Raw genomic sequence first — 24523 nt, 5'->3', positions numbered from 1 at the left:
TTTCACTTGTCCTCGGCGGGCTGGAGCCGTGCCTCCTGCCACTGTCTTCCTCTCCATCCCCTCCCACCCCAGCCCCCTGACTTCCCCTCCCCCCCCGTGGACCGAGTGGTTCCGAGAATTCCTACGAAATCGGACTAGAAATACGGCCCCTGCACTGCGCTGGGTGGGTTTGCCTTGTGTTTGGTTTACCAGGCTCTCCTGGGTAAATTCAATGAACGGAACTTCTTCATTTTAGGAGAACTTCCCCTTGTGAGACTAAAAAGGCATTTCGGCGATGCGGTGATCGACCGTTTGCTGGAACTGATTCCGTTCTCTGACGGGCGTATTTGCCGTCCTGGTGGGACAGGCGACCTTGGCTGGGGGCAGGAGCATCAGGTCTGCTCTGTGCCTGTGGCTCGTCGCTGTCCGGTCCTTTCCAGCCGCTTAAAAAGGGTGAGGAGGGCCCTGGTCAGTGCGGCTCAGTAGGTTGGGGTCATCTATGCACCCAGAGGTTGCGGTCGATCCCCGGTCAGGGCACATGCCTGGGTTGTGGTCTGATGCCCAGTATGGGGCGAGCAGGAGGCAGCCGACCGATGTTTCTCTCTCTCCCCCGCTCCCTTCCTCTCTCTCTAAAAATCAATAAAAATACTGGTGTGTTTTTTAAAAAAATGGTTAGGAGCATAGATCTCATGGTACATGTCTTAAGATTTAAAAAATTCAATAGACGCACTGTCTACTTGATTCTTTAAAAGTCACTTCAGACCATGAGAGTCTCTTTCATTCGCCTGAGAGGTTCTTGACCGTCCAAAAAAAGATTCAGAGGGTGGGCCTGAGCTTACTTTCTGGAAGAAATGATAAGTTTAGTTATTCTGTGTGAAACAAGCCTGTGACTCACCAAGGGACTCTTCTCCCTAAGAGCCCTCTGAGATCTGCCCATAAACCGGAGCTTCTCCTCCAAACTCTCCAACACCCACAGTCTCCCGCCCCCCCGCCCCGCCCTTCCCCTGGCTCTCAGCCTCCCTCCTGGAGGCCCGACCTCAGCCTCCCTGCCCTTGGATAACGTGAGCTCTCACCTGTCTGGTCCCAGCCAGCCTGGTGCAGTCTGCCCATCACTGCCGGCCCCTCCCACGCCTCCCGGGGCCCAGGCCCCCCAGAACCTCCCGCCCCAGCTGGAGCAGCCTCAGGCCTGGGTGTGGCCCCTCCAGTCCCCTGGGGCCTGGGAGCCTCTGTTCCCACCGGCTTCGGGTCCCAGCTCACTCAGCAAATGTCCTCCTGCTTCCACGCCTCTCTTTCTACCCGTTTCGCCTCCAAAAGTAATTCCTCACAGACCAGCTCCAGCCTGGAATCTTTTAGGAAGTGTTTCGGGTGCGGGTTGTTTTCTTTCTTAGGTGCCCTCTCTCTCCCTTCGCTGTAATGAGCAGTTTCAGGAGTTGCTTCAGCTTCTTTTACACCCTGTCACCTCCCATCTCTGCCGGTGACTGAGTTCCCTCGGGACACGGGCCAGCGCTCAGTGTCCCGCGTCAGGAAATGGTGACGGACGGATGCACCAGGGGGGCTTTCAGCAGCGCCCCTCCAACACCAAGGCCTCATTGAAATGACCCACATGCCGGGTAATCTTACAACGATCGCCAGGCTGGCCTGTGATCAGCACGTCACACGAGACCCGGTCACGGGCTCCGCTTACTGGTAGTCTTACCGTAGAAGATACTGAAAGCGACCCCCTGCTTCCTCCATTGTACCAGGTTGTGTCCTAAATGTCTCGTCTGGGGAAAGGTGTGACGAGTGGCTTTAGACCCTTCCTGGTGCGGCCTAGTAAGTTTCATGGGCTGATGCTCACAGTCTGGTGCAAGCTGAGGGGTGAACGGGGCATTCTTTGGCACGTAGATATCTGCTGAGGCAACTAAAAAATGTGTTTAAAATGTACTTATAGTCATTGGGATAATCATTCTTTTACGTGTAATATATATAGAGAGAGAAAATTTAAAATACTGCATGTTTCTGCTCCGGATTACGTGTCCCGGAAAGGATGTATTTTCCGTACAAGCTTTTTGGCTTTTACTTCCTCTGTGGTAGAGAGTCCCTGGGAAAGTGCACCCCTTCACCCCGAAGCACCTCCTTGTAACATGTTCCAGAGCGTGTGTGTCCCACTGCCCGGGCCGGCGCCGTCCTGGGAGCCGCGTCTCCCGTGGACCGCGTGCTTCCCCCACGAGGCTTTGTCGGGAGCTCCGGAGCTGCATGGTCTCGCCAACACAGATGTCAGCTCAGACCCAAGGTGCAGCTCCAGAGAAGGAAACCTGCAGGAGACACAGAGAGGGACCCAAACGGGAGGAAACGCCATGAAAAAATAGAGCAGCTGGCCTTTCGCAGCTCAGACATGTGCACGTGTGTGTAGCTGTAGAGTCTAATTAGCGACAGAGGGTAATAAAGAAATAGAGATGTGAACAAAAAAGCTGTAGTTTAAGTTACAGGAAAAGATTTTTTTTTTTTTTTTGTCCATCAGTCATGGTTTTAAAATGTCCAGACTTGTTGATATTTCCCCTGTGCTGTTGGCACGAATGTTCCCGTGACATTTTGTACCACATCAATCAAACCTACCAGCTTTGTTTCGACATGTTTTATGGGTATCGATGTGTCTCAGATGCCGTTAGGCTTGAAGTGGACTGAATTATCCGACATGGAGGCTGAGCAGGACGTAAGGTGTGGACCAAGGCTCAGGGGTGTTGCTTGACTCTGTTGTTGAGTTTTCAGATTTTTCAAAATTGCAAATTTAAGCTCTACAGTTATGGTGTTGTCTGTGATATCGTTGGCTGCAACCTGTGGTTGGAAACCAGAGAGGACCCTACGTGAATATCATGGATCTTGGGATTTTTATGAAATCTCCATTGTCACTGTACCCGGGGTTGGACTGGGGATAACTAAGTCAAAGGATGGACCCCTGTGGGCAATGCTCTTGGTTGACTCAAGCCCACATGAAGACTGGACTGTAAGCTTCGTGAGGCAGGAATAGTCAGCCCTATCTACACCATGTCCCTGGACACTAAAATGACAATAGTGATGATGATGATGATGATGGTGATAATGGTGGTGATGATGATGGTGATGATGGTGATGATGGTGGTGATGGTAATGGTGATGATGGTGATGATAATGGGGGTGGGCATGATGATGGTGATGATGATGGTGGTGATGATGATGGTGGTAATGGTGGTGATGATGATAGTAATGATGGTGATGATGGTGATGGTGATGATGGTGATGGTGATAATGGTGGTGATGCTGGTGATGATGATGGTGATGGTGATGGTCATGATGATGGTCATGATGGTCATGATAATGCTGGCAATGCTGGTGATGATGATGGTGATGGTGATAATGATGGTAGTGATGGTGGTAGTGATGCTGGTGATGCTCGTAATGATGATAGTGATGATGGTGATGGTGATGATGATGGTGATTATGATGGTGGTGGCAGTAGATTACATGAGCCAGACACTGTTTTACAGATATTAACAGTTTTAATCCTTACCCCATGGTGGGGGCACTTTTTACCCTCATCTTACAGATGAGGAAAGGGGGGCTCCACGGGGAGGAGTAATTTGCCTGCGATGACACCACCCATACCCACAGAGCAGATTCCAAGGTGGGCCTCCAGCGCTGGAACCCATGAGCTTAAACAGGGCAGCGTCTGCTCCAGTGGCCCCCCTCGGCGCCCTTGGCCACCACGCTCGCTGGGAAGGTGCTCAGTGGGCGTCTGCTGCAAGAAAGACAAAGGAACACGTTCCCTGGGCTGGTCCCATTACCTTCCGGCTTAGGAGCCACACGTGGACAAAAATGACAAAGGGCTTCACTCTAATGGGCTTCGTTCTCAGTAGTTTCCCTATTAGGTTCATTTTTGTTAAATAGCTGAAGTATTAGGTAGACATGCATCTGAAAGCTTAGATTATTTGCGAGTCTAAACCGTAAAGCATTTTGTAGGTGTTATTTTATTTGTAAGTAGATGGGTGTGTAGTGAATACCTAAGTCATTATATGAAAAGTATTGTGGGATTTAGGGTTTAAAATTTACTTTAGAAATTGTCCTCTGAAATAGCCACAAACATTCAGCAGAGTGCAAACACCCCCATGGAACCTCACATCAACACTAAGTGCTAAGTGAATAGACTTGGGCAGGCAGGAGGCTGCAAATGCATTTCCAATGGTAAAAACCATTCCCCAGTGAAAATTAATCTATTGTCTAGTTAACAAGCGTTCCTTCCTTCCCTGGCTCAACAATACTTATTCCACATTGCTCTTTACTATTTGGGGGGGGGGGGTCTGTATTTCTTTTGCAAATTGAGCTGAAATTTGGATGAACGGCTTAGTTCTGCTCCCCAACTCTTGGGCTGTTTTCAAGCATAAAATTCTAATTCCAGAGAATCCCTTCCCAGATATCTGGGTCTCTTTAGCAGGAAGGAGATGGCCCAGTCTGGCCTCCCCCAAAACCACCAGCCATGACTTTCTCTCAGTGCTCTACAAACGATGTTCATGGTTCAGTAATCCTACGAGCTGATCTGCTTTTTCCATGAAAGAAAGTGTTCCCACATTTTCCGAAGGAGGAGGCATCTATAACCTTACTCCACTCTACCTCTCGTCCCCCCCCTCGCCCTCACCACCACCCACACAACATCTGTATTTCTTAAACTAAAAGCACAAGTTATTATAAAACTTAATTGAGCTTACAAAGAAACGCTTGTGGAGAAAACTTTCTGAGTTTCCAGGGGGTGGGGGGGAATCTGGTTTGAGTGGCCACTCAACAAGGCAGGAATCCATTCACTGGGAGGCCATCCTCTGGCCCCGGAGGAGTCCTCACCCCTTCTGCTCCCACCCCACGCTCCTGAAGATTTGACAATGGGCCAGAATAAACAGCTTAAGGATGAGTTCAGTTAAGACAGAGAGCACACATTACAGTTTTTTTCACTCCTCTCCTTCCTGGCCTCAGTAACCAGATCGTCAGCTTGAAAAGCCAGAAGACAAACAAACAAGAAAAGTGCTTTAGATCACAGATTACCAGCCTATTGAAATATGCCCATCGCTCTGGGCCCGGCCCCCCAGCCGTTGAGCAGGCCATTGGACGGCATCCTCCCCAGCGCTGGCCTTGCAGGGGCATGCAGGGCCCGGCTGCCAGGAATGACTTTATCTCCTCGACATGTTCTGTCAGATTGAGTGGGACCACAGCGAAGCCAGGGCAGGCTCGGGGGCAAACGGAAGCTTTTCCCAGCTCCTGCAGGGAACCGCTGAGCTAGACTTGGTCCTTAGACGTATCGTGGGGGAAACAGCTCCCGGGTGAGGTGGTTTCCAGCCCCAGTGGCTCAGCCCCGCCCCATCACTCCGTGCCTCGCCCTTAATCACCAGGGGTCTCCTGGGCATGCCAGGCTGTGCTCACCTTAGAGCATCTTGGTGAAAGCAAGTGTCGGAACTTCTCGTTTTGAAAGATGCTTCTGACATCCAAAGCAGCCTAGGTGGTTTCTGGAGATTTTACCTCTAAGTGTTCTCGGTGGGAAAAACCCAGTAGTTTCTTGCTAAGAGATGAAGAAATTCACTCCTGGATTCTTTGGCCTAGAATTAACACCGTGATGGAGCCGGTCCACCGCCATCGTCTCACTTCAACACGAACAGAGGCTATAAATGAAGGGTTAAGCCCTGGCCCCTGGCCAGTGTGGCTCAGTTGGTTGGGCGCCAACCGTTCAATTCCCGGTCAGGGCGCGTGCCCAGGTTGTGGGCCTGGTCCCCAGGAGGGGGCGTGTGGGAGGCAGCCGGTCAGCGCTCCCCTCTCACATCAGTGTTTCTCTCTCTCTGTGTCCCTCTCCCGTCCTCTCTCTCTAAAAAAAAATGAATAAAAGTATTTGTTTAAAAAGAAGGTCAACAAAGAAGAGAGACCAAATCGTTGCTGGCAGCAAGATAAAAGCATAAGAGAAAGGCTACGATTTTTTTTCAAAAGAAGATAAAAAGTATGTTTTGTGAATCACCCACATGACTTATTTTTATGTGTTCTCTTGAGTAATAATAACGAACCAGGATGGCCGCGATATGTTTTATCGTCTGTTACTCTAATGGAGTCACGGTCCGGGGGGTCATCACTATGTTTAAATCTCAAATACATTCCATCGGAAAATGGGCTTCCAACCACAGCATTCGGCATCTCCTGTCGGTAGCAAATCTAATTCTGTTAGGCCAGCAGGATGCTATAGAAACTAAAACCTCGGAGGGACCGAGCAAGGAAAAACACTTTCTCGTCCAGCTCGGGAGGAATTTACCGGCAGCCCTACTATTAATAGTCATGGTAGGGATTCCATTTCCATTGCTCAACTGCTGTGTGAGTTATTAAGCCTTGAAAATAAAAAGTGAACCAAGGCCATGGAAAACTTATATATGATGTTTACACAGACACTTCAGCGATTCGGCGGTATTTATTCATCTTTTATTGCTTGCTGACTGTCTCAGGGGAATAAGCTAAAGGGACATCAAAGGGAAACGAAATGTTTGCTGTTGTTCTCAGGGTGACATATTATTTGTTAGAGACAGAATGTGCCGCGAGTCCACAGGATGCTTTCACCCCCAGAGAGTGAACAAAGGCAAGTCCATAAGGCGCAGCCACCTGGCCGAGGGAGCCCGGGTGAGGGGGGGTGTGGCCGGAAGGAGGCCACACACGTGGACTTCCCACGACCATAGAGGTGGGGGGGGATCCGGAGGACAGCCCGGGGTGGGAGGAGCCGTGAGACACAGTCGCTGTGGTCGGGTACCTGCAGGGCTGTGAGGTGAAGGAAAGGTGCCCGGCGTCTGCGTTAAGCTGGAGGCCACGAGCCGCGGGCTAGCTGCAGATCAAGGTGAGGAAGGGTTCTGTGACCGTTGTCCACACCCTCTGAGCAAGATTAAAACTCTTAGTCACTCAGAACGGACAGGCTGACTTGACAACCATGTGTCGTGGATGTGGAAAGCCAGGACTCTCTGATTTAGGGGGGACATTTGAAGTTGTCTATCCAGTCCTAGAAGTAAATGATGCCTAGCACGGAGCTGAAACACCCCGGACACAAAACCACATCTAATAAACAGCAGTCCCCGCCCCTGCACTTCCTGTCAGTTCTCAGGACCTCGTCTCGTCGATGCCTCTTTTGAGCTGATGATGAACTAGGAGGATCTTAACCCTGAGAAAACCCTCCTAGAGTTTGAAGGAAAGTGAATCACGTTAGCCAGTTTATCTTCTAGAAAGGACGGGAGAAGGGGACTTCTAATCATATACAGACACTCCTCAACTTACCATGGGGTGACATCCTGATACACCCATCGATAAGTTGAAAATATCGTTAAGTCGAAAGTGCGTTGAGTACACCTGACCTACCAAACATTAGAGCTTAGCCCCGCCCACCTTAACCGTGCTTGGACCACAATATCCCAAAACGCTGGCAACCTAGCGCCCTGCAGCGTAGCGGTTGTTGACCCTCATGCTCGTGGGGCTGACTGGGAGCCGGGGCCGCCACTGCCCAGCGTCACAGAGAGTCTGCACCTCGTACCGCTAGCCTGGGAAAGGTCCAAAATTCAAATCTGAAGGAGGGTTTCTACCCAATGTGTGTTGCTGTCCCACCATCGTAAGTTGGAAAAGCCTAAGTCAAACCATTGAATGTCTAGACCGTCTGCAAGTCATGACCTCCTGTTGGGCCTTCCTCTGAAACAGAGATGGGCCAAGGATAGCCCACGGGCCACATCCAGCTGCTGCCTGGTTGTGTAAATAAAGTTTTATTGGCGCGGGATGCCGTCCTGCCCATTTGTGTGCTTGTCGTCTCTGGCTGGTCTTGCCCGAATGCATTGGAGTTGAGTGGTTGGGACAGAGAGCATATGATCGGAAACCCGAAATATGTATTCCCTGCTCTTTTCAGAGGAGTTTGCCAGCTGTGCTCTGGATCCTCGTAACCGAGGCTTGGGCTCTGTTTCCTGGAGTGAAACCCGTGGCTACGAGGGGCCGGCTCTGGCTGGTGACCTACCTGATAGCAAGTGGTTACCTATGAGAACTGTCGCTTTTAATGGATAGCGCTCCAGAGCCATGAGGGACTAATGTGTTCTGGAAACAATAGTGTCTGGGCCAGAATTAAGATCCTCGGTGGCAGAGGCTTGGCTTGGGTGTCCCTGAGCTCCCCGGGTGGTGGCTAGTGATTTCCGAGTCAGACCTTCCTGCTCGGTGGCCCCAGGAGGCGGTCTCTGGGCTGCGGAGCTAACCCGGGAAAGGGGGCCGGGCCCCGCCCGGGAGGACGGGGTGAGTCCTCTCCAACTGCTACTTCCGTTTCCCGGTTTAAAAATGAGATTTGAGAAGGATATTTAAATTCAGCAGGAGTAAGTGGAAACAAAATGTTCATTTGAAAACGAGCCTGAAAGGAAAACACGTGCACACAGCCGGCAAGTCCAGCTAAACTTATGAAACCACCACAGAGGTCAAGGTCAAGGTCAGGGGAGGCCTTTGTCTGCGGGGAAACAGCAGGGCAGAGAATGTTCCGAGCGGCCGAAGGGAGCCGCTCGTCCCCAGGGAATTCTTCTGAGAGGCACAGGGTAGGTGTGGCTTCCTCCCCACCAAGTGCCTGGCGGAAAGGGGTCCACACGCCTTCCTCCGGAGCCCTCGGCTGGCCCCTGTGACCAGGGCAGGCCAGTTGGCTGCGGTCAGCTCCAGCTGTCCCTCCCCAGCAGCGAGAGCTCGGGGCCGCCCGCCAGGCCCCACACAGCAGAGTGCGCGGAGGGCGAGGGTCAGCCTCGGGCACTTGGAGGGAAGGAAGCGACTCATCCCACTGGGAGCTGGGCCAGGTTCAGCGCAGACTCGAGTCGCGGTGGCATTTACTAGGGTCTGCCACGTGCCAGGTGCTGTGACCACAGAGCCTCCCGGCTCGCCGGGCCCTCCCAGGGGTCAGGAGTCTCTCCCTTACGGACCAAGGGAAAAGAGATGGCCCCTGATGCAGAAGTTGCCAGGGTTGTAGTGGGGCCAGCGTTCTCCAGCTCTGTGAGCCCACAGCCACTGGTCAGGGACAGGTGCCATCGAAAGTCTGCTTACTGTTCTGTAGTCAAAGGGCTGGGGAGGCGCGGCCAGTGTGGCTCAGCGGTTGAGCTTCGACTCGTGAACCAAGAGGTCACCAGTTAGATTCCCGGTCAGGGCACGTGCTCGGGTTGTGGGCTCCGTCTCCAGTAGGGAGCGTGCAGGGAGCAGCTGGTCAATGTTTCTCTCTCATCGATGTCTCTCTCTCTCCCTCTCCCTTCCTCTCTCTCTAAAAATCAATGAAAACATATTAAAAAAAAAAAAAAAGATGGGTAATGATAGAAGAAAAAATTTAAAAGAACATTTAAACCATCTCAGGGTGCTGGGTTGAACCTGAACAGTCTGTGTGCAGAGAAACGCTCCCCAGAAAGCCCCGCCCCCCGATTCTGGATGGTAAAGTGTTCTTTTCCTTGCCAATGACGTCTTTCCCAGAATTTCGTTCAGTAGGAGAAAGGCTGTGGAAGTGAGTCCCACAGGTGCCCACAACCAGACCCAGAAGGGGTCCCTTGTACCCCGCAGTGGGATACGGGCGGCGACCCAGAGGAGGGGGGCACAGGGAGCCAACCAGCAAGTGGAAGACAACTGGTTTCTTGGCGGGGTAAACTGTGGGCCGTTGCGTGAAGTCACCAGCCGGCCCCGCGCTCACGGGAGCCTGTTCTTTTACCCTGAGTGTGGCTGTGACACTTTCCTCTGCTCGGCGATGCGGAGCGTTCGAGTGCCCATCCAGATAGCGGGAGGTTGGGGATCTGTCCGCCTTCTGACTCATGTTCCTTCAGCACGTCTCTCGCGTGGCCTTGGGATGGCCTGTGGTTCTTTCATGTATAAAGTCATCTCCCAAAGGGCCAATATATTTCTTCCGGGCAGTGACGCTTCCGGTTCATTCCTGGCCACCGTCCTTGTGCTGTTGTATGGACCACGTCTTAGTGGAATAAGTGAGTGAGCAGAAGCGCAAACAGCCCTCTCCCGGCCCTGGCGCAGGTCGCAGGGCACCTTCCTCAGTGGCCACAGCGCCACCTGACCCCCCACCGCGCCATGGTGCTTTCCAGCCCCGCGTGGCATTCAAGTGAATTCGATGGGACAACTCTGCCCGCGCGCCCACAGCCCAGAATGGGGACTGTCACTCAGCCTTTGTCCCTAGGGAGTGACTCATGGGAGCGTGAGGAGGAAATAAGGCAGGAGGTATGAGAGCTGGGTGGGGACGGGCCGAGGAGGAAGCCTCGCAGGCCCTGCCTCCCTTTACGTGCGCGTCACCTTGCTGGGAAGGACCTAGACTGCGAGGGCGTATCCAGGAGGAACGGAGCTGCGCCCGAGACACCGCTAACTGCCCGGTGCGAGGTGGCCGGCCGAGCGCGCCGGGGGCTGGGGGGACGTGGCACCCGTGGGCTCCTGCTCCCTCCCACCAGCAGCCTCACCGGCTCTCTGCTGAGCAGGGTCCAGTGAAGTCGGAGGTGAAAGGTGGTGGGTGGTCAGCCGGGGGAGCCTTGAGTCCGCCTTAGTCAGGATTGGAAGCTGCTGTCCCAGGTCTTTGACGCTAACCCCCTTTTGGACTTTTATATTCCCCACTTTGCCAACCGCTCCCCACACCCCACACCCCACACTGAGCTGCCCCCATTCTCCCAGGTCTCCCAGCTCTGCATGGTGCCAGCCGGCGGGTGAGATGGGCAAGCCCATCCGTCTCAGCGGGGTTTGCGTGGTCACCCCCTGCACATCGGGGGACAGGCAGGATTCAGCTGTGGCCTCCTGGAGGGAGAGCTCTGCAAACTGGGGGTGCCGGGAATGTGAGGCGTGGGTGTTGTCCCCTACTCCGCACTGCCCCTCCCTGGCGGGGCCGGAGTGCTCCTCGGAGAAAGCGACTCTGGGGACGCGGAGCAGAGCACCGGCGCCGCAGGGGAGGCAGAGGCCACGCCCGCGGCTGGGCCAGCAGAGGCTGGATGGGAAACGGTGTTGTTCATCGCGGAAGAATGCCCACGCGAGGGGGGAGCCCTGAGCGTGAGTAAGCAGCAGGCCCCCGAGGAGATTAGGAAACGGAGCCGGGGCCAGAGAGGAGGAGCCTCCTCCGGTCTCCAGGAAGGAAACACCAGGCACAGCAACTCCCCTGCTCTTCACGTTTCCCCGTGGAGGGTTTGTAAACCAAATCCCGTGTGCTGTGCTTTCTCCTGGGCACCCCGCCCCCTCAGCATCCGCTGCTCGGTCAAGGAGCAGCCTGGCCACATAGGTGTCAGATTCCGTATAACCAGGTACATCCACGAATTTCTGTCCAGTGTGTGTCCACGTGTTTAAAATACAGATGGGCAGAGACACTGGCCTCCAAGCCAAAGTATGCTGCCCGGCACATAGTAGGTACTCAAAAGAGATTTATTGGCTTGAGTGAATAAAAAAGGAATGGATACTCTTCTCTAAAAATCTTTTTTTTAGTCCAAATCAGTTTCTGATAGTCCCGTAATAGGTCAGTTCATTTCCGATTTACTGGCCATTCAACTACCTATAAAAAATGGAATGGATTGCCAGCCCTGGGATTTAATATTTTTAATTTCTATTGTTAGGACCATTCTTTGTACAACATCCTATCGTATTGAAAAGTGATGTCTCTTATTTCCAACTTTTAAAGCATCCCAAGTTTCAGCACAGCTCACCAACTCTGCCGAGCCCATGTAACGTTTCGAAACCCCTTGGGGGGGGGTAGTTGGCTGGTGTCGTTGAAGACCCACAGGCAGACATAGACTTCAGCAGGCTGGCTGCTGTGCATACGGCTACAGGAGAGAGGGTTATGATCTACGAAGCACTTCCATGCCCGTGATTGTATATTGCTCACAACTACCCTGCCAGATAGATGGAGCTGGGGCCAGGGTAACCCATGAGAAGCCGAGACCCAGAGATCGGAGATAAGTGGCCAGAGATCGTTCCACAGTGACACTGTCACACTGAGAGGGGGATGCCTCACGATGCTAGAAACATAGTCCACAACCCCTCATAAACCTGGCCCTTCTGGGTCCAGAAACACCAGTTAACGCCCAAGAGAGTAGACACGATGCAAAATTACCCTCACTCTACTGGGCATATATTTTTTAATCATAAACTTGGCTCGGGATTATTTTAAGGGCCAGGAAGGTAATCCTGGGGACGGAAGTGAACCGGTGTTGGCGCTCTGTTCCCAACGTCAAAAAATAAAAGGGATGTTGTTTGAAAGTCTCCTGCTCGTTAGCTTAATTAGAGTTGCTTTAGTTTGTAGCTGTGTTGGACGCGCCAGAGCGTGGCTGGTTCGGTCCAGTGGGCAGATGACAATGCGCAGGGCAGATTCCCGAATGCTTCGGAGGCCCCGCGAGCATCCCATGTGCGTCTCCGGGCCGCAGCGGATTCGAATTCAGTTCTACAGCTCCCTTCCAGCGCCTGCAAGCTGAGGGCTGTTCATGAGCCGTGAAATCAAATACGACAAATAAGGAACTGCCGACGAAATATAAAGGTTTGGGAAATAAAGAAAAATCTCCACAATTCTAATGAGGCCCTTCCCACTTCACGAAGTCTTTGCTTCAGCTCACCGGGGGCATGGGAATGGTACGTGGGGCTTTCTTTCATTGTTTCCCTAATCATTTCGTTATGACTCAGCCCCGGACTTTCTACTTTCCCATTGTTACAGACTGTTGTGTGGGCTTTATAGGCTAGCCTGGGACTGTAATCACGATTTATAACATTTTCTGTGGGATATAAACGTACTCTGTGTTACCCAAAACCAGTGTTTAAAAAATGTGCTTGTAGATCTGGAAACCTCCTCTGCGGATGGATGACAGCTTCACAGCTTCATTACCTGCCCTTCTGACGCGTTCTGTACACGGTACCCTGTCGTCGTCAGTTATTGCTCATTTTTAAGGCACTTTCACAGCCTTCTATCACGAATGATGGGAAACTTCCGGGATCTTAATAGTTGTACGTGATCACTTCTCCATTTTATTTTATTTTTCATGTATTTTTATTAAAATACCCATCCCCTGCCCTTGTTCAACGCAGATTTTTGTCAATTTTATCCCCGGAAATGTTTTATGATAAAGTCACGCATGGCCACTGTAGAAAATGTGAGAGATGAAGACACGATAGGAAGAAGTCAGAAAGAGAGGTGATTTCCACTCCGTGGAAAATGCGCCGCCCGAGACAGCGCGGGAGGCCCAGGGGGAGATTTACGAGGGCTCAGCGCCCCGGCCGCCGTTAATGTGGCGTCAAGAAAACAACAAATTAAAACAATTACACATTTACTCAGGCAGCCCCACGTGTCTAAGTGGGTTTGGGGAAACCTGGAGAAACTTGTTTTAATGTTGTGTCTCAATCAGCAGCACAGATTTGCCCAGGCTTGTGGGCAAAGGGGGGTATCGAGCCCGTATAGCACAGGGAAGGGACGGGCTCTTCCCCATAAAACAAGGGGCATTTTGAGGCTTAAAGGAGGCAGATTGTTTTTATTCTCAGTCAAGATAAATTGTAGGGTTCTTGAGAAGACACATAACCAGGCCTAGATGTCCAAGGGTGATAAGCGGATCACTTCCCATAAAACACCTGCCTGGGGGGCCAGGAGGGGCGGGGGGGGGGCATCTGTAAAACTTTCAACAGTAAAGATAAATTAAAAAAACAAAAACACCCGCCTGAACCTGTCACGGCTAAGAAAGTGCAAGCCTTCGGCCCGGATGAGTCTCAGAGACGCCGTGCGGGGAGCGAGCCTCACACAGGGGCCGGCGTTGCGCAATCCCGCCCGCCTGAGCTGCGAACCCGCAGGGCTGTGTGAGCGGGAAGGGCAGAGTGCCGGTTGCGGGCGGGCGGGGCCGTCTGGGGAGGGCCTGGGGGTTCTCCATCGTGGGGGGAGTGTGGGTTACACCCGTGTGCCTTTGTGGGAGCTCATCAGGCGCTCGCCTGCGGGTGGGTCCCCTGCGGTCTGGGGGTGTCACGTCCACAGCAGTGGAAACTAACATTGAACCAGAAGCGGTGTCGCGGGTGAAGGGCACTGATACCTCTACCTGCCTTTAAAATGCATCAAAAGTAAAACAGGCAGCCCTGGCCGGTGTGGCTCAGTGGGTAGGGCCTTGGCCCCGAGCACTGAAGGGTCAAGGGTTCGATTCCCCCCCCTGGGTGGGAGTGCATCGGGGAGGCAGCCAGTGGATGTTTCTCTCTCTCTCGCCCCTTCCCCGCCTCCCTTCCACTCTGAGAGTCAATGGATAAAATATTCTCCGGTGAAGATTAAGAAAACCACCAAAAAAAGGAAGGCAGGTAGATTATGTGATCAAGCGAACACAGCGACGTGCTAACGGAGGCATGTTCGCGGTCCGGGGCTTTCCGCTTTTCTCTGCGTCTGCGAATCTTCGTCGTCAAACTGGAGGAGGGAGAGCTAAGCGCTGCGCAGGTCCCGCTGCTTCAGGTCCTCGGGGTAAAGCAAGTCCCGGCGTTCGGGAAGGAGCTGGACTCGCACGTCTTTCAGTCGTCAGACGCGCAGAAGTAAAGTCATATTAAACTTTTCTTTGAGTAGACTGTGTAAACACCTAACCCTAAATGCGCCTTTTAGGGACATTTAAAGTACAGCGCGTTCCCCTCTCTCTCTCGTGAAGATTCTCACGGTACCTCCCTGACGCCCCGCCTTTGAGGAAGCCCGTCTGCCGATCCAAACACTCCCCACTCGGACGGCCCCGTGGGGCAGGTGCGAGGCCCCCGCACCGGCCCGATCACCCTGCGCGCCTCGGTAGCTAACTTGAACGAGAGAAAGTAGACGCTTTCGTAGGCGGCCCGCCTTCAGAACAGCCCTGGAGGCCAGCACCCTTTCCGCGCGTCCGCGTTGGAGGGAAGCGCGGCGCAGAGCGTGGCCGGGTCACTCGGGGACACGTAACGAGCAAGCGGCCGAACATTCTCTTGGGTTCAAAAGCTCTCTGGCCCTTGGCAGTTTTGTCTTAAATCTGCCGGCGGGTTTGTGATTTTTTTATTTTTTAATAAGTCGACTGACGCCCCGGTCACACGTTTACATTTTCTCATGGCTTTATTTCGTCACGTGAGACGTTTGGTACGAAAGACGGAAGCAAGGGTGTCTGTTGGGTCCGGAAGCCGAGGCCGGTCGTTCGGGTCGTGCCCCTGGGTTCGAGTGTGGCGCTGCTGTGTCCTCGGGGCACGTGGCGGGAGGAGGCCCCGCGATGGCTTCTTCCGGTGCAGCTGCCACCAAGTCTGGAATCGGGGTCGCGGGGACTTGCCTCACACCGAGCCGAGCAAATATCAGCGGCTTTCTCCTTCCCAAGGACAGGCGTGCTGGACAGCTGGGCAGTTAGGGTGTCTTGCAGGGGTGTTTGCCACTATTAAAAAATAAATAATGGTCACCGTTTTGCATGAAGCTTTTTTAATATTTGGGTCTGTTTCCTCAAATGCTTTTGGTGGTGACGTGGAACTTAAGAGGTTTATCTGCACAAGCTGTGCACCGGGTTCCCAGAGTGTTTGATGAATTCACGCCCACATCAGCAGCGGGTAACGTTGCAGTTATCTGCCAAATATCGATCTTCTTTCTGGTTATCAGACTGACTCACACTAGTTGTAAACCGTGAAGACTCGTGATGGACACTCATCCAATAGACGCTTTAGGGGCTCGTTTATCACTTTTCGAATGAACGGGTGAATGAATGGATGAAAGCAAAGTACGGTCTTCTTGAAATTGGTTTTTTCTATAATAAAACAGGCTAAACGTAAATGGCATGTTTTCCTTTCTTACTGGACAGGCAACTTGCATTGATTTAATAATAAACATTATTTGGTTCAGCGGAGAGAAACGTGCTGGCTGATATCCTTGGTCATTTAAGATGAAAGCAGCTATTATGTTCCTTCCCCCGTGTGCTGCGGAAACTCCCCTCACACGTGCTCCAGCCTTCTGAGTCCCGGCCGACACCGTTCACCTGGCTGGCATGGGGCACAGCCGATACCTGGGGCCGCCGAGACCCTGGCCAATCAGTTAGGCTGAAGTTTAGAGGGCGCAGTCTGCGGGCCAGGAAAGCAGATCTGTTTCAAGGTGTGCCAGCTGAGAGGTCACGCGTCACCCTCACAACCCTGCACCTGCATCGGTGCCGCGTCTTTATCAAGGGCCTGAGAGTTGGGAAATCAGCCTGGCCCTGTCTGCGCGCCTTGCAGCCAACTGTGTACAACTGTCCCAGCCTGAGGCTGAAATCCGAGCAGCCCAGGCAATGCTGGGTCCGGGCAATGCTGGGTCCGGGCAATGCTGGGTCCGGGCAATGCTGGGTCCCGGCAATGTTGGGTCAACCCGTGTTGTGGTTGGAAGAATTACAGTTGTACTGTCCCCCCCGAGCAGTCGACGGGGGCTCCATCTCGTCCACTGTTCCCACGCGAGCGCTCCCCCCGCCACCGAATTTGAATGAGCCCCAAAAGAGGAGCAGAGGGAAATGCCCACGGAATTGAAGAGGAGGGGAAGGTGGTTCACCTCTAACGCTGGTGGGAGGGTTTCGGGTCGGCTGTGCCGTGCCTGAGCGTGTGCTCTCTGCTGGCGCACAGGCGGGCAGGACGGTCAGGCGACGCTCGCCAGGCGGTTCCCACGAGGAAGGAACGAGGAAGCCCATGAAAGAGCCACGAACGTTTAAATTTAGGACGAGCTCCTGGAGAAAGTTCCTGCCTGTTGACTTTGGCCTTGACTCTGCTCAACCACCTGGTTGCTGATTGTACACCGGCCTCCTCGGGCCTGGGAGACACGGGCTGGTCCCGGATCCCTCCTCCAAGGCCGGGGGCCGTGTTTCTTCACTCTCAGGGTAATTTCGGGTCAGAGTAGAGCCCCTTAACTAACAAGCTCCCTGCTTCAGACGCCCAGGCCTCTTTGTGTTTTCCCACTTGCCTAAACATGCCTCTTAAAGAGCAAGGTTTGTAAATACGATGTTACTGTAATCTCTCCTTTGCTTTGAAATGCAGACCGCCAAGTGTGTTCCCAGAGCCCAGCTCTGTCCCCGAACGGTCAGTGTTTTCTTGCGTTAAGTTTGGTACCTCCCAGCGGTCGGGAGTCGACATGCCGAGGCTGTACCAGCCGGGAGCCCGCCTGTGCGGCGGGATCCGTGGGGAGCGGAGGCAAGCAGAGGGCTGCCGGCTTCTCAGGAGCGGAGTCTGGTGTTTTAAAGGGATGTCTTCGCTTTGTTATTTACTAGATTTTATTTTTAATCCGCACCTGAGGATGTGTTTTTATTTAAATGTCTGTTGTTGCCCTGGCCGGTGTGGCTCAGTTGGTTGGGCGTTGTCCCGTGCCCTGTAAGGTTGCCAGTTCAATACCCGGTCAGAGCACACGCCCGGGTTGCAGGCTCCGTCCTTGCTGGGGGTCGTGCAGGAGGCAGCCGATCAGTGTTTCACTATCACATCAATGTTTCTCTCTGTAAAAGTAAATAAATAAAATCAATTAAGAAAACTTTAAATTTTTTTTATTGTTGACACTACTGCAGATGTCCCCCGTTTCCCTCCAGTTGCCCACCTCCACTCAGTCCCTTTACTAAATAGACCTTTGGTTTATTTCTGAGGCGTTCGTTTAGAAGAATATTTTTAATCTCCAGCCATTTGGGTTTTAATTTACATCGACTCGCCATTGACTTTAAGCTGCAGCCTAAATGTTGTGGTCAGAAAATATTGCCCAGTGTATATTATGTTTGTAAATATCCTTTGGACACGTATAAGGTGGCATGCTCTCTTTTTGCAAAGTAAAAAGTTCATTCTATAGTTGTTAATTCAACGTTGTAATTATATCATTTATATACTTTATGATATGTTTGGGTTTTGTTTGTTTTTTTGCTTAGTGACGCTCTTACAGACTATTTCGTCTTAAAGGCTTTTATAGAATTTCATCTGTGTTCCCTTGAATCTTTAACATGTTTGAGCAAGTCCGTTCTCTGCAGGAATGAGCTTTTCCGTATTGTGACCGGCACCTTATAAAACTTAAACATGTTTTGTCACATGTGCCTTGGTCAGAATGAATATTGTAAGTCGCCAAAGCACGCGGAGTTAGTTGACGTTTGTAATTATGGTTTTATTTTGGTTTTGCTGCCTTACTGGGCATTTCACAGGACCTCTTTTTTTTCTCTCTAGTGTGCCAGGGCACCAACAACAAGCTCACCCAGCTGGGCACTTATGATGACCACTTCCTGAGCCTCCAGAGGATGCTGAACAACTGCGAGGTGGTCCTTGGGAATTTGGAAATTACCTACATGCAGAAAGACTATGACCTTTCCTTCTTAAAGGTTAGTCTGTGCATTTGATCGCCCAGCCCAAATATAATAGAAGTAAACAGAGGTAAATAAAGGCCTTGGCAGAATTTACCTGGACGTGTATTGGCTTCTGCTACATCAGTTACGAGTCCTAGGGAACTTCGGGTGCAGGTTTTAGGAGAAAGCCACTTTACCGGCTAGTGTCAGGTTATAAAAGGATGTCCAGGAGAGGCAGGCCAGGCTGGCATTCCACTGGCTCACGGGCACTGGCAGGAATCCTGTACCCATAGCTTCAGCCATGGTATCCTGGTAACTGGCTCTTAATTTTTTAAAAAGCTTTGCTTTGTAGCATCTGCCCATTTCCTTGGTGTAAAGACTCCCACCATGTTTGATTTCCAGCTACCAAAAGTTTAACAGCCATTTCACAAATGCCCCACACATTTCTCAGTAGGCTCTAGAGAGCTGGTAGTTGAACTTTTTGGATTTCATTGGCCTCCTTCTGGGCTAATTTTTTTTTTTTTAATGAAAAAGCAAGACAGATACAAAATAAATTAATAAAACATTCTCATTTTCACCTGAGTGTGTTGAGCACCAAGTAAAGCGAGAGTCACAGTGTTGCTAAATAGTCCCATTGCCCTTTGTTCCCGCCTGCGGGCTCAGGAGGCACCGTGCGGGAAAGGCTGTGACTCCTGTCACCTTCCACACCCTCAGTGTGGTCACCTGCATGGGCATAGTTCAGTGAGGTGTCCTGGCCTCTCTGGACCCGTTTAGACCTCGCATTCTTGAGTTCTTCGAAGGAAAATGCCATCTTCATGTTTTATCTCCCTAGACCATCCAGGAGGTTGCCGGCTATGTCCTCATTGCCCTCAACGTGGTGGAGAAGATTCCTCTGGAAAACCTGCAGATCATCCGGGGGAACGTGCTCTTTGAGAACACCCACGCCTTGTCAGTCCTGTCCAACTATGGCCCCAACAAAACCGGCCTGAGGGAGCTGCCCATGAGGAACCTGCAGGGTGAGGGGCGCGGCCCGGGAGGCCGCACCTGCAGAGAGAGACTCGGTTGGGACCCAGGCAGCCTGTCACTGTCTTAATTCCACTCAGAGAAGACTTTTACTTGTCAGGCACAAATGCGTCACGCGTCACGAGTGCGAGATGCAGCAGGTGGAAGTTACTGAGAAGGATGGGAAACAGTGAGACGGGGAGGGAAGCCAGGTTCCCCCATGGTCACGAAAAACATACGGAGAGTTAGTAAGAAATGGTAAAGGCGCCCTGGCCGGGTGGCTCCGTGGGTTGAGTGGTGGCACGTACACCAAGGGGTCGCTGGTTCGATTCCCGGTCAGGGCACGTGCCCGAGTTGCAGGCTCGATCCCCAGTAGGGGGCGTGCGGGAGGCGGCCGATCGAGGATTCTCTCTCATCAGCGTTTCTCTCTCTCTCCCTCTCCCTTCCTCTCTCTAAAAGCCATAAGGACATTTTTTTAAAAAAGAGAAATGATAAAGGCTCTGGGAAAGAGAGAGTATGACCAGACCTTTTGTGCCTAGGGTGTGAATAAACTGCCGGTCTTATCACCTGGGCCTCGGGTATAGGGACATGCGCTAAAAGTCAGCCCCGATTTGAGACAGTTTTTAGGGTCATGTCATTAGAAACTAGCCACGTTTAAATCAGGATAAGGAATGAAGGTGTCCCAGGGGAAGGTTGAATTCTTGTGACTGGGACACGAGGGAGGCTCCTGTGACAGGAAACAGGAAGGGTTCAGGAGAGATGGGAAGTTGGTTTTTTTAAAAATTAAAGGTAACGACCGTGCCCTCGCTCTGCGGCAGGCACGGCGCCAGGCGTGTTAAACCCATAACCTCATTGAACGCCACGCCCTTCCCGGAGCCCCGGCTCCATCACTCAGCAGCCAGGCCCCTGCGGCGGGCTCCCTCCCTGCCTCAGTTTCCTCCCCGGCAGGAATGCGGCTCACGATGGAGGCCCACATCCCGGGTCCTGTGCGGGGTCTCCTCGGCTCCCCGGCATCCGTCTGGCGGGATGCGGCAGGTAAAGAGGCGCTTGGTCGAGACGGCGCGGCGCTCACCGGGCTCCCCGCTCTCCCGCACAGAGATCCTGCAGGGCGCGGTGCGCTTCAACAACAACCCGGCGCTCTGCAACGTGGACACCGTCCAGTGGCGCGACATCGTCGACAGCAGTTTCCTGAGCAACATGTCGCTGGACTTTCAGAACACGTATGGCAACTGTGAGTGTCCCACCAACGCCTGCCTGCAGGGCGGCGGGGGCTGGGTGGGGGAGAGGAGGCCCGGGTAACGCAAAGTCGCGTTCCCCGAAAACGGAGGCGGTCGGAGGGCCTGCCGGGAGAGGAGACCCGTGTGAGACAGCCTAGAATTATAGGCCGGCCGTGGAGTCATTGGTTGGCAAATATTACCAGGAAGATGCCTCTGAGCATTTTTATCTTAAGTATTTTTCTTTTATAAACCCAGCCTGTGCTTATAATAGAAATTGGGAAAATACGGTAAAGTAGGGATAAAAAGTAAAAGCAATGTGATAGCTCCATACAGACGATCGCTTTTAACATTTCTGTGTTAGTTTGGCCCTTCATTCTCCGTTTCTTTCTCTCTGGGCTTCTCTGCCTCTGTCTGTCTGTCCCCGTCTCTCTGTCTGCAGAGGGTATAGCCCTGTCCCCTCGGGCCCGGCCTCGCCCTCTCTCATGATTCTGAGCAGCGCCAGCGTGCCCGTCACCCGGGGGCAGTTGTGAAAACTCTCAGTCACATTAATGGGGTCCTGGCTTAACAGTCACTTGTATCATCAGCTCTCCCATCTGAAATCTGAACTATTCCAGAGACGAAACTCCTCCTGACTGTGGGAGACTGCGGGACGCACATAACCCCTCGGGTTGTTGTGTCTTTGCAGGGCTGACCTCTTTCTACCAGACTTGGAGGTCAGCCTGTTCTCTCGGCCGACAGAACTGTGGTCTTCAGATTTCTCAACACTGATCAAGACGAAACACAGCTAGTGAGATCCGACACCTCTGTAGCTGTGATTTGCAGTTGACCCTCGCTTAAGAAAACTGCAGAAATTGATCAGTTGGAAATGTGTTCCAGGCAGTGGCTTGCAAACGAATAGCTGAAGTTTTAGATAGTCAACAAAGCGACACACACCGTGGACATGAGGCCCTTGTGCTGGACTCGGTGCCTCTCCCTCTGGCTCAGAGTCCAGGAGCTTTTACTTAGAGACCCTGACTCCCCAGGGCGACTGACCCACCGGTGACTCAGGACAGGGCCCATCGAGGCTGCAGTGGGTGCCGGCCCACCCACTGGGGTGGACACTCTCAACATTACTGTGGGAGCTGCTGGGAAGTTCTCCGAGTCTAAGCAGATTTGAAATCAGGACCTTTGGGTTCATTGAAGTCTCAGTTTTCGAGGCCTGAGAAGTCAGTAACTCCTCTGCCTCATTTCCAAGGCTGAGAAGCAGTGTGTGGTTCAGATTTTTTTATTTTCTGAGAGTCTTTTAAGTCATCTGACAACAGACCAGACGAACCAACCAACCGAGAATGAGACATTTCAAGGCCATTCCTTGTTTCTAGACTGTTCCTTTGCTCCCGGCCTCGGGAAGCGGGTCATCGGTTTCTTCTCATTTGTCCCTTTGCTGAGACATGAATGTAACTAGTGCTTTTCTACCTTAGGCCAGAAGTGCGACCCAAGCTGTCCCAACGGGAGCTGCTGGGGTTCGGGAAAGGAGAACTGTCAGCAACGTGAGTCAATGTGCAGATTCCAGAGCAGTGCCCAGCCACCCTTCCCCTGACACTTGTGTGAAGGTCCCGAAAGTCACTCTTGACCGTAAGGCCAGACATGAGCCACCCTGTGAACACAGTCCTGCCCACCTCCCACTGGCAGGTGCTCAGGTGTGGGCTGTTTTGGGCACCAGTGGAGGTCAGCCTCCGGATGCCAGTGACCCCTCCGCACAGTGTGTTCGGCCGGTTTTCCTGGGAACCAGAGGCTTGTCTGCCCACCCTTCCCCCTCACTGTGGGACCCACCTACATAGAAGTACAAGCCACTCCTCTCAGGAGGGTTTTTCTGTGGGATTCGAGTGTAGGAGCAGGATGGGCCCAGGAATCTGGGGGACGTGTCACTCAGCGGCCCGGCTGTCCTGAATTGGCATCTGACCATGCCACTGCTTCCTGGCTGGCGTTCTGGCACTTGTATGTGCTTCCTTACCACCCAAAAGCTCAAGTCTAACTATATCGAATGGCTTAGAGGTCTAAAAATCTAGACTTTGCCTGGTCAGTTCTCCTATGTGATGAAAAACCGACAGGAAAAAACAGGCACCGTGAAGAAAAGTCGTGACTGGATCTCATGGGGCAGGAGGGGAGTGTCTGGGGACCTGAACCCGCCGTGGACTCACTGAGCCCCTCCCCCGTTCACTTTCCCACCCTCTCTCATGAGTGCTCTGTGCGGTCCCTGGGCCATGACCTCCCCCTACCTCCCCCCACCCCCGTCTCTCAGCTCACGGGTGACCTTTGCTCCTTTCCAGTGACCAAAATCATCTGCGCCCAGCAGTGTTCCGGGCGCTGCCGGGGCAGGTCCCCCAGCGACTGCTGCCACAACCAGTGCGCAGCGGGCTGCACGGGGCCCCGCGAGAGCGACTGCCTGGTAAGACCCGCCTCCCAAAGGGCCAGGCACCGCCCCCCAGCCCTGCCCCCCCGCCTGGCCCCTGTGGGTGGCTCCCTGTGGCTGAGGCGTATGGACTAACGTCTGTGCCGTCAGACAAGGATGCTGCCCTTCGCTGGGAAACAAAGCACCTGCTATAGTCCTGCTTCCCCGCTCACTCTGAGACCTTGGGCAGATGCTATGACCTCTTTGTGCTTCGGTTCCCTCATCTGATGATGGGAAAGTCTAAATGACATAAAGCAGGTGGCATTTGTTACTGGGCCCGAGGCATAGAGTGAGCACCGAATACTAAATACGAGTTATGTATCGTTAAGGGGAATGAGCCACAGAGATCCTGAGTGGGGCCTTCTGCCCCGGCGGCTCTGCTCTTTCCACCAGGGCTCAGAGGCCCCTGCCTGCACCCCCGACACACAGGGGGGCTTGAGGTGCTCACTTTTGTCCCTGTGACTGCAGGAGGCTCTAAGAGAAAGGTTTCTGACTGTCCGGAAAGCACTTTGCTAGATTTTTGCTCTAATGGAACAGCTGACCTGTAACCTGGGGCTTCTGAACAGAATCAAAACTGCACTGAGTGTCCCTGCTCAGCTTACCTGTGCAGGTTGTCCCTCCTGCGACAGGTATCGTCGAGCTAACACTGAAAGGTTTCGAAGTGAGAGGCAGCAAGCATTTATTTGAGATCAAATGAAAGAATAGTGATTCCGGGAAGCGCTGATTCAGGGAGGAGCCCGAATAGTGTTCTGATGAGGAGACCAAGGCGAGGGGTGTTTATGAGAAGGGGCGAGAACAATTACATCCATAGCAGGAAGGCATTGCTGTTGGTGCAGAAAAGCAAACATTGTGACACTAATTTGAAACAATGTTTCTAATTTCCAGCAGAGTGATGATTATATCTAGTTCCTTGTCATCTCTGCTGATAGTTCTTTGGGAAACAATGTTGCTTTAGGCCGCTTCCAGTGGCTGGTTTCCCTGCTGAACCTTAGGGGGGAGGCTCAGGTATAAGACGCCCAAGGCAGTTAGTTCCTCTGGGTTGGCAGCTCCAGCTCCATTTTATACTGTGTCCCCCGCTTGTATTGTTTTCTATGTCTCCATTTTTATCATTTTTCACACAGGTGTGCCGCAGGTTCCGGGATGAAGCCACGTGCAAGGACACCTGCCCGCCGCTCATGCTGTACAACCCCACCACGTACCAGATGGACGTCAACCCGGACGGGAAGTACAGCTTCGGCGCCACCTGTGTGAAGAAATGCCCCCGTGAGTTCACCACACGTGACACCCTTTCATTGTCAGGCATCAATGTCCCGTGTGTCTCCTACCGGAGTCCTTGAGTCCCTGGCTCGGGTAGTCTTTGGCCCGTGTGTTTGCTTCATTGTCAGGCTTGTTACCGGGGGCTCATCTGAGCGCAGGTGACAGGGTAGGTCACTGCCACAGGTGACAGTCGGCGCTGCCGCTCTGTCTACCATGTGTCTCGTACTGGGCTGGCCAGGACACAACACACGCCTGCTGGGCAGTGCCCAGAAATGAGGTCCAGCTGGGGACGTCCAGAATATTTCGCTCTCTGATGGGCACAAACGCACGGCCACTGGGCTATTGCACTGCTTGGCTGTTGTACCAAACGGGTATTTAAGGGACCTAAAGGAGGGAGTGGTCGG

The 24523-nt window shown here is 52.8% G+C and overlaps 1 protein-coding gene across 2 annotated transcripts in view; it reads left to right on the top strand.

Annotated features, from left to right (window-relative positions):
• The window catches only part of EGFR (epidermal growth factor receptor), a 129219-nt gene that overhangs the window by 70852 nt on the left and 33844 nt on the right, over positions 1-24523 (top strand). For both annotated transcript variants that reach the window (XM_081148074.1, XM_081148073.1), the window contains exons 2-7: positions 18100-18251; positions 19048-19231; positions 20314-20448; positions 21892-21960; positions 22741-22859; positions 23984-24125. In XM_081148074.1, the coding sequence (XP_081004200.1) occupies positions 18100-18251; positions 19048-19231; positions 20314-20448; positions 21892-21960; positions 22741-22859; positions 23984-24125 (801 nt within the window). The remainder of the gene's footprint in view (positions 1-18099; positions 18252-19047; positions 19232-20313; positions 20449-21891; positions 21961-22740; positions 22860-23983; positions 24126-24523) is intronic.

This window comes from Miniopterus schreibersii (assembly GCF_964146895.1).
Source record: "Miniopterus schreibersii genome assembly, chromosome: 9".
NCBI lineage: Eukaryota > Metazoa > Chordata > Mammalia > Chiroptera > Miniopteridae > Miniopterus > Miniopterus schreibersii.
The sequence above is the reverse complement of the archived record's forward strand: the minus strand, read 5'-3'. Positions and strand labels throughout refer to the sequence as shown.